Source organism: Syzygium oleosum, unplaced genomic scaffold (assembly GCF_021117445.2).
Source record: "Syzygium oleosum isolate NSW1041296 unplaced genomic scaffold, Sole_v2.1 Sole_v2.18, whole genome shotgun sequence".
Lineage (NCBI taxonomy): Eukaryota > Viridiplantae > Streptophyta > Magnoliopsida > Myrtales > Myrtaceae > Syzygium > Syzygium oleosum.
This window is the reverse complement of record NW_026607502.1, coordinates 4,376,765-4,392,892: the sequence shown is the minus strand read 5'-3', so window position 1 is coordinate 4,392,892 and position 16,128 is coordinate 4,376,765. Positions and strand designations below refer to the sequence as shown.

The window sequence follows — 16,128 nt, the reverse complement described above, 5'->3', positions numbered from 1 at the left end:
GTGACCTCTGGTCCCCTACGCACGGAATGCTTAGGTTTTGGGATAATTTTAGGGTATATATATTGTACTCCTTTTTTTTTAAGATCGTTGTAACGAATTGTAATGTGCTTAATGATAATTTATTAAGTTGAAGCCCTCTCTTTCTCTCTTGTCTTTTTGTCCCCAAATTTGAGTACAATTTACATTTTAATCACAATTTATATTGAATAATGTTCTATCACAAGAATTGTATTTTTTTAATTTTTTTTATTTTCATTTCTGTTTTTCCTTTTCTGTTTTTCTTCTTTTTCTTTTCCTTTTCCTTTTCTGTTTTTCCTTTTTCTCTTTTGTCTTTTTTCCTTGTTTCTGTTTTTTAAAATTATAATTTATATTTTAATTTTTTTTCTTCCTCCGCGGCCGCCGGCCGGCCATGGCCGGGGCCGGCGCGGAGGTCGCCGGCGGCCGGGCGAGGGGGCCCGCCGGCGGCCGGCGAGGGCGGCCCTCGCCCGGGCCGGGCGAGGCCGGCCTCGCCCGACGCCGGCGAGGCGATGCAACCGGGCGAGGCTCGACCTCGCCGGCGTCGGGCGAGGCCGGTCTCGCCCGACGGCGGCGAGGGCCGCCTCGCCTAGAGGCCGGCGACCTCCGCGCCGGCCCCGGCTATGGCCGGCCGCGGAGGAAGAAAAAAAAAAGAAAAGGAAAAGGAAAAGAAAAAAAACAGAAAAAAATAGGAACCGGCCCGGAACCGGTTCCGAACCGGAACCGGCCCGGAACCGTACGGTTCCGGTTCACACTTGGCCACGAACCGGTTGGGGTTCCGTGGCCACCTCTGCTACCCAACACACCGCCCGGTCATTGACCTGCAAAACCGAAGACTACTCTCTCTCTCTTTCTCTCTCTCTCTCTCTCCGTTCTTGCAAGAAGCCGATCAACCCGCGTTGCAATCTCTCTCGGAGATCCGCCGTCGGGCGCTGATCGCCGCCTCCGCCTCCGTCTCCGTCTCCGCCTCCGCCTCCGTCTCCGCCTCTCTCTGTGCTGTGCGTTCCGGGGCCTTGTCGCCGTGCGGAGCAGATCGGAGGGAAGAGGGAGAGGGAGAGACGGAGCGCGCGCGATCCCGGCCACCATGTCCGACTCTTTGCCTTATTCCATGAAGGACGTCAAATACGACAACGCCAAGTTTCGCCAGCGATCGCTGTACAAGGTTTGTCCCGGCTTCTTCTGCTGCTTCGCCTACCCTCGTTGTTCCTCGCGTTCGGTTGACTTTTCTGCGTAATTGAGCTGCTCAAGATCCGGGATTTGAGATCTTTGCTCGGGTTCTGATTATTGGGTCGGTTTAGAGTATCTGCATAGGACAGATGGTGGGTGCTTTTTGGTAGAAGTTGATCTGATCCATCAGTTTCCACTGGAACAAGCGTCGACTTAATCTAGCGATGGTGAGACTTGTCTGGGCTGTATGCGTTTCGGGCAGTGATTCTATCTTGTGGGGTCTTACTCAAATTTCAGAATAGATGATTAGCTTAATTCAGCTGGTAAAACAAGAAAGTTTTTGTACATGTGTCAGTCTGCTTTGTCTTGTTGGTTCTCTGTTAGGAACTTGTCTTCTATTCTTTCAGATAAATTGTTTCTCTTTGGGTTAACTTCTCCTTCTACTCACGAAATCTCCTCACCAACGAGTTCTTAGAGCCATACCATAAGGTGTGCGCAAATAGTGAGGTGTATTAGAAGGGTCCCAGGACTCGTAACTTCTATATATCGTTCCAGGTGTTCCATTGTTAGCTAACCGATCATTTTCTAGAGGAAGAAGTATTTCTTGTGTTGGTTATACGGCTAACTTGGTGTGGTGGGACCGATCAATCACGTTGCCTGCGTGATATGCAAGTCATCCTAAATTTTGGAGTCACTCATTTTTTCATTGGCTTGATGCAGCACATGTCAATGCCACATGGTGTAACCTTCACATGAAAATGATGAATTAACTTCTCCTTATAAAGGAGTTTCCATCTTAAGCTTACAAAGATTTTGAATGAGGTCATTCAGGTTACTTGACAAATTGCAGACGTCGGTCTTTTTTCAGTGAACTTATAAGTAGCATAGTACTTTTTCTAAGTCGTGATATAGAGATGGACCTGAGGTTGCTTGGGTGTTTTGGCATGCTATGGAAAGTATATGCTGAATTGAATTCCATCATATGCTATGATATCAAGTGTTCACTCTGACATCACAGTGTAATTTGCTGATGCCACTGCCCCAATTGTTCCATTGTGTACAAATGATTATGCTCTTTTGTCTTGTATGGTCTATTAGAGCCAAAAATGGAATAAAGCACAAATGAGTGTCTTGAGTCAAGAAAAATAGCTGACTGGATGTGTCCTAGTGATATCTAGGATGGATAAATTCATCAATTTCGAAAAATAAACCAAGCACAGACTCTCTTAATTTTTCCTTGGGGGATCTTGTCACACTTGAACTTCTCAAAAGCTTAAGTAGGAAAGTTTTGTGGTTCCTTTGTCCTGTCTGGCTATGAAAAGTCTTATACCGAGTTTCTGTTTTACCCCTTCCTTTCATGTTTGTCCGATGGCATTTGCCTGAAAATTTATTCAATTCATCACAGGCGTAGATATTACTCTGGGTTACGTTCACGCTATGATGTGTAAACTAGATGGGACGCTTATGATGCTCCTGGACCTGGCAGGAGCCACTAGCTTTATCCAGATTACTGTCGTATTTTGAGTATACTAGATAACTGAAGGAATCCGATATTGTTGATCGTTATGAGTATGATCATTTATACCTCATAGGGACAGACAAACTGGTTCTACTTCTTTGACTGGTGTTGTCAAACTTTTGCACTTTAGTCGTAATGAGCACAGTGAGCGCAAACAAGTGGCCTTTGATGTGGTTAGCCCAAAAAAAAGAACGAAAGGGTGATTCAAAAGTACCAAAAAGGTTTGTCAATGAAATAGTAGCCTTTTCTCTTTATGAAAATATCCTTTCAGGTTGTCCTTTCTTTTGACAAATAACTTGAGCTCTTAGTTTGTCCAAGAAGAAGTATGTGATTCTAACGAAAAGTTTTTGGTTGCTTTCTTTCGTTTCTGGCTTTCCCAGGTGATAAATCAGACCTTGCTCACTCGTAACATAAAGCGTGATTGGTTGAGTTGTAGTACGGGGAAGTTTCTTGCTTTGGTGATGCTCTTTGGTTTAGCATATCTTTTCATGGCACATACAAGTTCAGGACCCCAAGTTTCTGGTGGATTAGCAAAAGATGTCATGGTAAATAAAGGGGACAAGATCAATAGTGATGGTATCAGCGGACTTAGAAGATTTTGGAGGAAACCCCCAAGGCTTCCTCCTCGTTTATCACCTGATGAGAAGGGCGGAAAAAATTCTTTCGGTCGTGAAGCTGAGAATCCAAGTTCCAGATTAAAGTGGGTAAGCAGACAACAAAAGGTTAAGGATGCTTTTATCCATGCATGGTCTGGTTACAAGAAACATGCAATGGGCTATGATGAACTCATGCCTGTCAGCCAGCGTGGTGTTGATGGATTAGGAGGTTTAGGTGCAACAGTTGTGGATGCTCTTGATACTGCTATTATAATGGGTGCTGATGAAATTGTCTCTGAAGCAGGTTTGTGGATTGAAACTCAGCTATTAGACAGGATTAAACACAAAGGTCAAGTCAATTTGTTCGAGACGACAATACGTGTGTTGGGTGGTCTATTGAGTGCCTATCATTTGAGTGGAGGAGATGAGGGGATGAAATTGACAAGAAATGGTCCCAAACCAACAGTTTACCTGGATACTGCTAGGGATTTGGCTGATCGTCTGTTATCTGCTTTCACTGCTAGTCCGACTTCGGTTCCTTATAGTGATGTAATTTTACGCGATTCTTCAGCACATCCAGCTCCTGATGGACTGAGTAGTACTTCAGAAGCTTCAACTTTGCAGCTTGAGTTTAATTATCTTAGTATGGTTTCTGGTGATCCAAAGTACAGTTTGGAGGCAATGAAAGTCTTGGAGCATCTGAAGACTCTACCCAAGGTGGAGGGCTTGGTTCCTATCTACATAAGGTTTGATAATCCTAATTTTTATTCCTATAGACATGGAACGATTACTTAAGCAATGTCAATTATTATAAAGAGTGCCGCAGAATAACTTTAATAATGATTTCTCATTCTTCAAGCATATGGTTTCTAGTTATTCGTCTTCCATTCTCTTCTGATGACATTTGTCTGCTGAGTGCAGCCCTCAATCTGGTCAATTTAGCGGAGAAAATATAAGGCTAGGGTCTCGGGGGGACAGCTATTATGAGTATTTGCTGAAAGTGTGGCTTCATCAGGGAGGTAGTCAAAATAGTAATCTAACCTACCTATACGAGATGTACAGTGAAGCTATGAAGGGTGTACGTAACCGGCTTGTGCGTAAATCAGTCCCAAATGGCTTGGTTTTCGTGGGAGAACTGCCTTACGGATCTAATGGAGCTTTCAGTCCGAAAATGGATCACCTGGTATGTGGTTTCTAATTATTGAGGTATTCTAATGTAGAGTCATACTTTCATCTAATTAAGTTTTAGAAATTGGTAGTGGCCTTGCAACTTCAATATGGTATCCAAGCCTTGATCCAGTTTTTTACTACCCTTTTGATTGATAGTTTTTCCTGTGGATCCTCGTTAGCCTTACTCCCCTGACCTTCTATTCCACATGCCTCGCTGGTTCCTTCACATATTCTTTTAACCGACTCAGGCATGAAAGAGGGTGTTTGGAGTCCCACATCGTTGACTGTCGGAATTATGGATTTAGATGTCCAGTGAGCTAACTGTTTAGTGACATGCTTTATGCATTTTTAACTACCAGAACTAATTTGTTAAAGTAACTGGGGGAAGAAGAAAGGCTATAACAATTAAGTAGGAAAATCCTTACAAAAGATTTAAGACTATTCTTGACAAGTGGATGCTTAAAACAGTGATACAACTAACCATTCAAGCCATGCCAGTTTTGCCTCTAGCTGCATGATTGCTGATATATATTTCATTTAACTGCTTGCTTCGAGCAGTCAATCTTATTCCTTACGAATTCATGTTTCTTGCTGGAACATAAGGTCCCTTTAACATTTATAAACCATGATGAAATAACAATATTATCTCAAGCACCTGCCTCCTCACATTTATACCTTCATTTCTTGTAGGCTTGAACTACGATTTGCTTCACCTCTATTTGTGTCTAATGACACCTAGCCGATTAACATTGAACTTCACAAAGGCTGTTTGACCTAGTAGTACTCTTTGAATCTTCTCTCGACCTTGAGCACCATCCTCTGGCCATGGGGTTGTTCATTGGTATTTATTATCCTTCGGTCATCATCAATCTTTTTATATTGCAAATTGGCTGAAAATATGAAAATTGCTCATATTTTGGCATCTCTTCATTTCATACTCTTGATGCTGCTTTATCAGCCCGTTTTCCTCTGCCAGAATGCAATTTATATTTGTAAGAATAATTAAATATCAAACCATGCCTTCATCTAACAGCTTAAACTTTTAGAACAGTTGGCAGTGGTCTTACAAAATCTTACATGGTATCAGAGTTGGAGGTCTTAAGTTCAAATTTTTCCAGGCCCCATTTGCCTCCCAATTAAATATGTCCATGCTTAGTACTAGGCAAAAAAAGATCATACTAAGCGTGAGGGCGAGTGTTGGAATAATTAAATATCAAATTACGCCTTCATCTAACAGTTTAAGTCTTTAGAACAGTTGGCAGTGGTCCTACAAAATCTTACAATATTCTTGAGCCGCTTCACTCTTTCCTTTCAAAAGTTAAATTGAAGCTCTGAGTTCATATAAAAGTCACTGAAATCTTGTCTAACAACTATTGGTCATTGGGATTGGTTTGTCCACTACCACAGCAAGAAAGAGCTTGAAACTTTTATCCCGTTTTCAGCCCACATTTTTATTGTGAATCCTTTATTCCCTCTTTCATTCTAATATAAGTAATGGCACTATCATATAAAATTTCAGTCATGCAGGGCATTAAGTCCATGTATGTTAACCAATCAACCACTTTCTGAACGCTGGATGCTGCTTTATGCACTAGCTTTATATGGTTCAAAATGGGCAATTGGTTCATTCCAAATAACCATAATTCTGACTACAAGTGGCATCTTTCTGCAATATTTAACCTACATTGGTTATGGAGTAAATATTGCTTTGGCTATGCAGTTGTTTGTGTCACCTGTTACATTCTCTTAGCATTTATTGAAGAAAGCCTTCATCAGCCTGGCTAGTTAAGAGTTCAAACTACAAATGCATAATTATTGATACCTGAGTTCGTGGCAAATAAGAACCCAATAAAATCCTTCTTGTTTAAATTAACACAATTGAAGAACTGAGAACCACAAATGCTGGGAAAAGATGACGATTAGCAGCATTGAACGTAAGAACTGATTGGCAAAAGTGAAAAGCTGAAACATAACTTTCCCTTCTTTCAACATCAGACATCTGGTCACTTTACCACTATTTTTGCAAACAATGGCTGAATTAGCTGAAATTACACCAGTTATTGGGTTTCTGATTTAAGAAAACTAACGTCCATGCTGAACTAACTTAGTTGATGCAATCTCGCCCAGGTCTCCATCCGTTAGATAATCATGTTTAGTGCCTGTTTAGTAACGTTTTTGTTTCTCTGTTTTTCTGTTCTTTTGTTCCCCGGAACAGAAAAAGAACAGAAATCCGTTTAGTAACGTTAGTTTTTTTGTTCCCCGGAACAGAAAAATGGTCAGGGAATAGATTTGGAACAGAAATAAGAAGTGAAAAAAATCTACTTTTATGTTTCTGGAACAAAAAAAGAAACAAGATCAGCTCTCCCTCTTTCACAAGATATTTTCATACTAAACCCCAAACCCCAAATCCTAAAACCCTAACCCTCAAACCCTAAACCCCAAAACCTTGAACCTCAATACCCAAATCCTAAAACCCATAACACTAAAATGAAAAATCCGAAACCCTAAATCCCAAAATCCAAAACTCAAATCCCTAAAACCCTAAACCCAAACCCTAAACCTTCTAAACCCCAAATCCTAAAACCAAAAAAAACCCTAAAATCCCAAACGCAAAACCCGAAACACTAAACCCTAAACCCCAAAACTCTAAACCCAAAACCCTAACCTATGTCCTAAAATCGTAATTCCAAACCCTAAATCTTTAAACGTTAAACCGCAAAACCCCAAACCCTAAACCATAAATCCCGAACCCTAAACTATAAACCCTATACCCTAAATCCCAAACCCCAATACCCAAAACCCGAATCCCTAAAACCCTAAACCACTAAAACGCTAAACCTAAAACCCCAAACCCGAAACTTTAAAACCTAAACCCTAAACCCTAAACCATAAAATCCAAAATCTAAAAACCTAAACCCTAAACCTCAAAACCGAAATCCTAAAACCCTGACGCCAAATCCTAAAATCCTACACTCTAAACTACAATTTCCTCGACCACCACCCAATATTTGATATGTCTATAAGGAGTGATTTTCTTTATGTTTATATTAAGGTCATCCAATTCTATATCATAATATATTATTATTCTATTTTTAGTCCAATTTTATCCAAACATGAATTGTTAAGTCCCCTAAACTGCAATTTTCTCGACCACCATCTGGTATTTGCTTTATCTATAAGAAGTAATTTTTTTATGATTGTATTAAGGTCATCTAATTCTATATCATAATATATTCTTATTCTATTTCTAGTCCAATTTTATCCAAACATGAATTGTTAAATCTCCACCGACAATTTTATAATTAGATGAAAAAATTGGGAGTAGAAATTTTTAGTGTCCTACCAAACGCATTTATGTTCTTTTTCTACTCCGGGAATAGAAATTTTGTACAGTTGCTAAACGCGTTTTTTCCTCAAAAACTCGTATAAGGAATAGAAATAGAAAAAACTATTTCTAAACAGAAATTGTTTCTAGAAAAAGAAATGTTACGAAATAGACCCTTAGATGCTTATGTTTATGCATGGGGAGGACCGTACTTTTCAGCTTAAATCTAGAGGCCTTTCCTCAATTTTCTCTCCTCCTTGAATGCAGAAAATTTTTAGGATCCTAATATCGGTAATATATATATCTGATAAGTGCATTGGAAGTCCTAAAACTTGTCATGAAAGTGCAATTGAGTCCTAAATCTTTCAAAAAGGGCAATTAAGTCCTAAAACTTGTCGAAAAAGTGCAATCAAGTCTTAAAACTTTTGAAAAGTGCAATCAACGGAGGTATTTAATTAGACCAATTTGACAAGTTTTAGAACTTGATTGCGGTTTTTAAAAGTTTTAGGGCTTGTTTGCATTTTCGTGACAAGTTTTAGGATTTAATTATACTTTTAGAAAGTTTTAGGACTCGATTGCACTTTCATGATAAGTTTTAAGACTTCCAATGTACTTGTCCCTATATATAACTATCTTACTCAAAAATGTACCTAGAATCTTGACGTGTCATGGTTTCAATTGCACTGACAGTCAAAATTCACCCATAGGAAACAAGTCAATGTGATTTATGTGTTAAAAAAATTGAAATTCATAAGGCCTTTTCTGGAGGCAGTAATTCTTTTTGTTCTCTGATTCTTTAAACCTTTTTCTGTCAGATCAACCTGCAATTCACCATGAAAATCGTTTATCTTTATCAAGCTCATGTTGATGCTTCTCTCTCTCTCTCTCTCTCTCTCTCATTAAATATGAATAAGCACATTAATTTTACCATGCAACTTTTTATGACTGTTAGGTATGTTTCCTGCCTGGTACACTTGCACTTGGTGCAACAAAAGGCAAGACAAAAGAGAGAGCAATGAAAGACGATTTACTTACATTTGAAGACTTGGAAAATTTGAAGCTTGCTGAAGATTTGACGCATACATGCTTTCAGATGTATTCCGTAACCTCTACTGGTCTTGCTCCGGAAATTGCTTACTTCCATACAGAGGTAGGTTTTCTCGTATAATTTGCTGTTGGATTAGAACTTCACTTTTTTGAGTTTGGTCAAGGGAAATTTTAATAAGCCAAGTTGATTAATTTTTTGTTTTAGGAGGTAGTTGATTAGACAACTGTATGTCAATCACTTTGGAATAGTTCTTTTGATTTACATTGCCAATGCATCTGATGAGCATTTTATTTCGAACAGGAGTACTCTGAAGAGGGTCTTGATGGTGGAAATAAGATCTCTAAGTATTTGAGCGACATTATTATCAAACACGCTGATCGTCATAATCTTTTGCGTCCTGAAACAGTGGAATCATTGTTTGTTCTATACCGTATTACAGAAGACCCAAAGTATGTTCCTTTAATTTCTTTCCGAATGTGCTTATTTGGTATTCCCAGCACCGTTCAGCACCTTAGATTTTTGTCCATATCCACCTGCTCACCCACCCACCTTTCTGAGTGTAGCTGTGATCAATTTTTTATAATGCAGATACCGTGAATGGGGTTGGCAGATCTTTGAGGCATTTGAGAAATACACAAAGGTCGATACTGGTGGCTACAGTTCTCTTGATGACGTCACCCACATTCCTCCTCGAAGGAGAGACAAAATGGAGACCTTCTTCTTGGGAGAGACGCTGAAATACTTGTATTTGTTGTTCTCGGACAGTGATGTTATTCCCTTGGATAAGTTCGTTTTCAACACGGAAGCTCACCCTTTGCCTATTAAAGCTGCGGTCAGGAGTAGCTAACACGTACAGTACATTGTGATCACTGCGAAGATAATACATCAGAAAGATCACGGCCCAAACTGCTTTTTTTGCTTAGTTGGTACCTCTAGGACCCAAAGGAAGCATGGCCTGTTTGATGAGGGTTATCCGCAGCGAATTCTGCCATAAAGGATGATTGTTCTACGCCTTGCACAACAATGAGCAGTCTCAAATCAGAAATTGTTTCGGATCCACCAATTTTTCTGCCTCTTCGATTAGGGCAGCACTGGTATCATGCTCTTTCAAGTGGGGCTGTTCATTTGTCTTATAGCTCCTCGTTCGATTCTTTTCTTCTCTGTATCAATAGATAGAGGAATTTAGCATCTCAAGTATAGGATGGTTGGAATATATCTTTTGCTTTCCAGTTTATCACGTCATTTCTAGCTTTGGAGCCCATTTGACCTGTTCTGAATACAAAACAGGGTGAGCGACCAGAGACACTCAAGTTTCAACTGAGAACCGGATGCTAAATTCTCTGGAACGATGCTAATGGGAGTCAATACACAATACCTTATTGTCTGAATGTATACTCATGTCAGGTTGTTACCTCGAGATTTTGGCGCGCAAGTCTTTTATAATGTTAAAGAGATGAAGCATTAGTTAGAGTGGTTTTATTGAGCCTTTTTCCGACATCTGTTATGTATGTTAAAACTTTTTCGGTTATACTTTTCCACACAACAGTTGATGATTGTGAAATTAGAACTTTGTTCGGACATCCAAATGCCAATTCCTCTTTTCCCCTTAAGTACTTATATGAATGTCGAATGACGATGCCTGTTTCTTCAAGCTGCTCGCTGCTCTTTTCCATTGCCACAAATAGAGAATGATAGTTTTCTACCGACAGTTTCTGACGTGAAAGAGAATTTGAGATAGACTGCACGCCGACTAAACAGGTTTGATCCTTCAGAACTGTAATTTTAACTTTCCCTGTGTTGGGAATTGGAAATGGTATCATGGGTTTCATTGTCTAATACTCTGTAATCTTGGGTTTCCTATATATCTTGTAACACTCTGAATATGTTATATATACATGTGTGGTCTCTCCACGACACATGGTTTTTCTCTCAATCCTTTACCTCATTATCACATGAACATTATCACATGAACCAGAGTCCATGTGAGAAACCCCCAATTTTCTAAGTGCTGCCGCCTGCAACTTGCAAACCCTAAGACAGTCCAATGAAACCTAAGTTCAGCCTCTGCAGAGTAGCCTACAATCGCCGGTCTTGTCGTCTCCGGCGAGCTCGTGTCCACCACTGCAAGCCCCTTGACCAAAGGGTCGAGCTTCTCAACCAAAATCAATCCTTCACCTGAGTTGAGCTCCTCAACCATAGCCAACAAGTATAGATTCTCGAAATCTTAGCGCGAGTCCCCTTCAGATATGAAAGTTGTTCTCCGGTGTAATCGAGGCCGTCGTCTTCAATGGTGAGCTCATCCTAGTCGCAAGCTCTGTTCAGTGGTCTTCTCTCTCTCATGCAGAGAATTGGTTACATATTGTTTTGACCCTTGTTATCCTTCACATTTGATCTGCAAGGACCATAATTCAAGCAAAGATGTCTTTCAAAATCTTCTATGGGGAAAGTTTCAAATAAGGGTATCTTTTTTTTTTAAAAAGGCCCAAAGTGAATTTTGTCTCAAATAAATCTTTAAAGTAGCCGACCTAGTCTCAAATAACACTTTGAGCTCCTCGGTCAGCCAAATCTTCGCTGACCAGCAAACCTATGCATCTGACCTACCTTAAAAGGCTTAATCAACTTGGAAAAGTTACACATGAAGGGAAGCTTTTATCGATTGATAAATAGGAGGATGAAATATTGTCAGAATCATGTAATGCTAGGCTTGCTAGAAGGCTATGAAAAAGTTGAGCACTCTGGAAATATCAATCTATGGTCCCGCCATGATGACCTATCATTTGGAACTTGATTAGATTTTAGATCATGATTGGAAATGTTTACGGGAGGGAATTTAAAGGTTTGAGAACCACGGAGCTCAAATTGGAAGTGTGCAATAACATTCTTTCAAGAGAATGTGTTTGGAAAACTCTGCAGAAGACTAAATACTTGCATTTGGACGGGTTAAGAGATTTCAAGAAGAACACTCACGAGTTGCGCACCAAAGGATTTTGAGAACTAAAGCATCTTGACATTCACAATAGCCTCTCAATCAAGTGTGTTGTCAATTCCTCCAATGGCCTCCCTCTGACTGCTTTTATGATTTTAGAGTCTTCGTTCCTCGAGAACATTATTACTGATAAGTCTGATATGCCATAATAGTCCTGTCAACCAGAGTGCATCAACAAATTAAAAGCCGTGAGTGTCAAAAAGTTCAACGGATTGAAAAACTTTGTGGTTTCTTTTAGAGATGCAAAGACATGTACAACGGAAAGATATGCAAATATGGGAATATGACTCAATGCACCATTGTTGCAGATAAAGTAGGAGAAGATAAAATTGTTGCCGATGACATAATTGAGTTGCCTAATGTACGTCATCTAAAATTCAATAAGTTACCAAATATGACGAGCTTTTGCACAAATCACAAAGGGTTCTCCAATTCATGTAAATTTTTCATTTTATCCTGATGTCAGTCTATTTTATTGATAGGGTATAAGTTTCCTTAATTCTTAATCTTGCAAATGCTTCCTAGATCATGCTATTACAAAGAGATTTAGGATAAGATATTGGTATTGGGTGAACATTAGTGCATATTGCATTAAACCTTCATTTTTTTTAATAAATAATGCACTTTGATACGGAATACAACCAAATTTTCGATGAAATGCTGATGATGTGGAGTCACACCAACAGTAATGTCAAAAATAAAAAAAATATGAAGGTATGGAGAGAGATGGGGGCTGGAGGTTCATCAAACCTGATTGGCAAACGCATGCATGTCACGTAAGATGCACGAAAGGTGCACGTGAGATGCACGAGCTCACCGAACGATAAAAACTTGGTTGACCGATGAGCTAGAGGTCTTATTTTAGACTAGGTTGGCCACTTCATAGCCTTATTTGAGGCAATGTCTACTCTGAAGTCTCTTTTAAAAAAAAATCTCAATTCATACCCTTATTTGATATTTTCCCGCTTCCACTTTAATAAGCAATTTGGTTTGACATCTTTAACAGACACAACAACTTTGTTATACCCATTATCATTCCTTAATAAACAATCCATTTTCAAGTTACATATTGGCCCTTAGCGTTTGACCTAGTTTATTTTGCCCTCTGAAGTTTCATTTTTGCAGACGACCAATCTGAAGCTTTTATACTTTATGTCTCTAATAACCTAGACAGCATCAGCAACAATGCTAATTTCGTTGTAATTTGATCATAGAATTCCAGATAACATAACCAACTTGTCCATAAGAATTACAAGCTTAAATTGATATTTCCACTTTCGTAACGAGAAGTTCTGTATAATGCTCACTTTAGTACCCAAAGTTTTCGCTGGCTTACTTAAATGCCAATCGGAAAAAAGAAAAAGATCACTCAAGTACCTTCGGCGAGAAATTCTAGCAAAAAAACCAAAAACTTGTCATTTGTAATTAAAAATTAGTATTACTGTCAGAAGCGGAGTCTACGTAGTCAAATCTACAAGTATGGGTGAGCATGGGTCCAGGGTGGAACCGGAACTTGTGAACCAGACTAATGGGAACTGATCTAGTTCCAGGTTCCAAGGTATGCATGGTAGTTTCCGGGTTCCAAAAATAAGAGAAGCAATTTTGACTTGTGGGTTCCAAATACCAGGTTTTGGAACCTAGAACCTAAAACCTCGAACAATTCTTTATGTTTTTCTTATTCTATGTCTTCATGCAATCCTATGATATTCCATGACGTTCAATGATAAGTGTGTGATCTTGAATCACTAGTCTGAGACTCTGATTTCTATTTTCGATGATATCAATTATTGAAACTTTTACTTTGTTAATGTTTTTATATTTTTCGTGCGTCTAAATATTAGTTGGGATCAATGGATTGTAACAACAAATGGTGGTAATTAGAGATGATGATTTACGTCAATCGTTCAATTATGAATATAAAGTGGAATCTGGATAAATCCCGCAACCTGTGACTAGGTTTCAATATATGTAGACTAAGTTCCAGGTTTCAAAAAGTGAAAAACCTATTCCGACAAGTAAGTTTCGCGTTCCAAATGGAACTTGTAAGGAACTTGTAACTGCTTACCCCTATGTACAAGCATTTGGTAGGCCATCATCGTTGAAGAAAGAAGCTCTTGGATGAATACCGTAAGCTCTCACCCATCTCTCCCCATCCACTTCGCCTCCATCTCACAACGAAACCAGCTCCATCAAACCGAAAGCATTAAGCTTGTCCTTCGACCCAATGCGACGATCATTTCAAAAGAAAATCCCTGAGGGAAAGGCGAAGCTGGAGGAGGGGGAGGACAGACCGAGGCAAGTAGCGAATGCAGGAACTGCACGGCCAAAATGGTGTTGTCTGTGTGAGCCTCTCAACCCTAGACAGAGCAATAGCTGGAAATTGGAAGGAGAGATGGTCGCCAGATTGCAAGCGGCGATCAGAAACCGAGCTTGGACGTGGCATTTGAGAGGCTGACCCTTGAGCATAGGCAAGCAACCAAGTGAGACAGCACTTAGACGGACCCAAGGGTTGTGCTATGTTGCAACGTCGACAGAGAGACAACCCTTAATTTTGGTGGCAAATCGAAATAGGGTATGTGAATTTGTGTTCAATGGCCGGTTAGGGTTTCAAATGAGGGGTTCTCTTCCAATTGGGCGATCTAGGGTTCTAATTTGGGGGAAAGGCATTCAACGGCGTCGTTTGTGCTTTTGATGCTAACTGGACCCTCCAACGAGTCACGTCAGCTTAAGATATTAATAAAAATAGGCTACATTGGATTTTTAGCCAAACATATCGAAGTTGGCTCTGAAAAGATCGTTTTTTCAAAAAAAATTGGCTTTTAAGTGATCAAAAAAGCTTTTTCCATTAAAGTGAGCGCCGTACGTAACTTTTTGCACTTATGATGTCCTTTTGCCATATAAATTTATAGTTGAGATATGCAAATTGACATGAAAAGTTATTTCAGACACGAGTCACGTGATTAAATGCAAGATGAATTTGAACCGGCAATTAAGTTACGCAGGATGAACAGAACTTTGAGGGGCAATTCAGCAAAATCAAAAACTCGAGTGGGAGAATGAAAATAGGTAAGAATTCAAGAGGCAATATGTAATTGTCCCTAACTTCAACTAGCTAGAGATTTTGGAGAAATTAGTTGAATCCCGTAACATGTCCTCATGAATTCCTTCTAACACGCAACCAACTCGTGCAGCTGGGCTTAAAGAAGATCGATTTGGATACTCGTTGAAGTGAAGTCTTGGGCCCTATAACCACGTTTCGACAATTGCTTTTGTGTTTCGACATGATATAAAGAAGGAAACGATGAATTATCGATGCAATTATTGTTGGATGATAGGTTTTTCTTTGCCCCGCTATGGCGGTTCGCGCGTGGTGATGCTACTTCGATCACACATCGGCGTACCAAGTTCGAAATCCTCTTGCAAGAGTCACCTCCGGACTTACCGGTGCAGTGATCGGGCCCCTATCACATCCGTGAGGAGATATCACCCCTCTTTACTAACCCAAGTAAAGGAAGGTGCCGGTTTACTTAACCCCTTGATAAAAAGATTGATTTTTTCAGGACGTGAGATGTTTCGAACATTTGGTTGAGATGATACGTTTTCACAAGGGAAACATAATATGCTTTCCAAATTTGACTATATCATACTAGGATTAGGATCCTCCAAATTTAAAGAGAGGGTAAATAATTATAAATTTTCCCGCTTAAGAGGGGGGAAGATAAATCAACATATCGAATTTCGATGATAAGGGGTGGAGGCAACGAGGAGCAATGACAGCTTGATTTGACAATGGTGACTCGGCATGACGGCGATGGAAGTTCAGGTTCATACGAGAGAACAGAGGGACAAAAAAAAAAGGGGTAAAGTGGGACAGTGGGATTAGGATTTTCCCGATCCAACCGTTCGTGGTAGCCAAGCGTGATCGGGCGGGGGGCTGATCACCTGCAATAAGTACATTCCGGCGGCGGCGCATTTTTCGTACCGTCATAACGAACTCCACATTTCGATACAAAAAGATCCAGCAATATCATCTGCAATTCAATTAAGATCCCTCGTTCTTAATGAATGCTAATCCATCTCAATTGCATCACCAACTTCTTGATGGTGCTTAGCATGTAATATCCATTTAGGCATTTGGACCTAACTCCCTCACAAAAATGCACAATAATGTCCCCCAAAAACGCCGCCGTTTTGACCCCCCCACACCAGCCTCTTTTGCTTTGACTCTATATATAAAGTCGCACGCGAAGCGTCAAATCGGAAATCGAGAGAGAGAGAGAGAGAGAGAGAGAGAGAAAGAAA

General features: G+C 39.9%; 1 protein-coding gene across 1 annotated transcript; it reads left to right on the top strand.

The window, feature by feature from the left end:
- The first annotated feature begins 880 nt into the window (after nt 1–880).
- On the top strand, nt 881–10,420 carry LOC115688923 (mannosyl-oligosaccharide 1,2-alpha-mannosidase MNS3). The gene is made up of 6 exons (XM_030614883.2): nt 881–1,177; nt 3,082–4,043; nt 4,219–4,480; nt 8,745–8,942; nt 9,141–9,289; nt 9,429–10,420. Exons 1-6 carry the CDS (start codon nt 1,100–1,102, stop codon nt 9,685–9,687), a joined length of 1,908 nt encoding a protein of 635 aa, XP_030470743.1. The 5' UTR covers nt 881–1,099; the 3' UTR covers nt 9,688–10,420.
- Nucleotides 10,421–16,128: the final 5,708 nt, after the last annotated feature.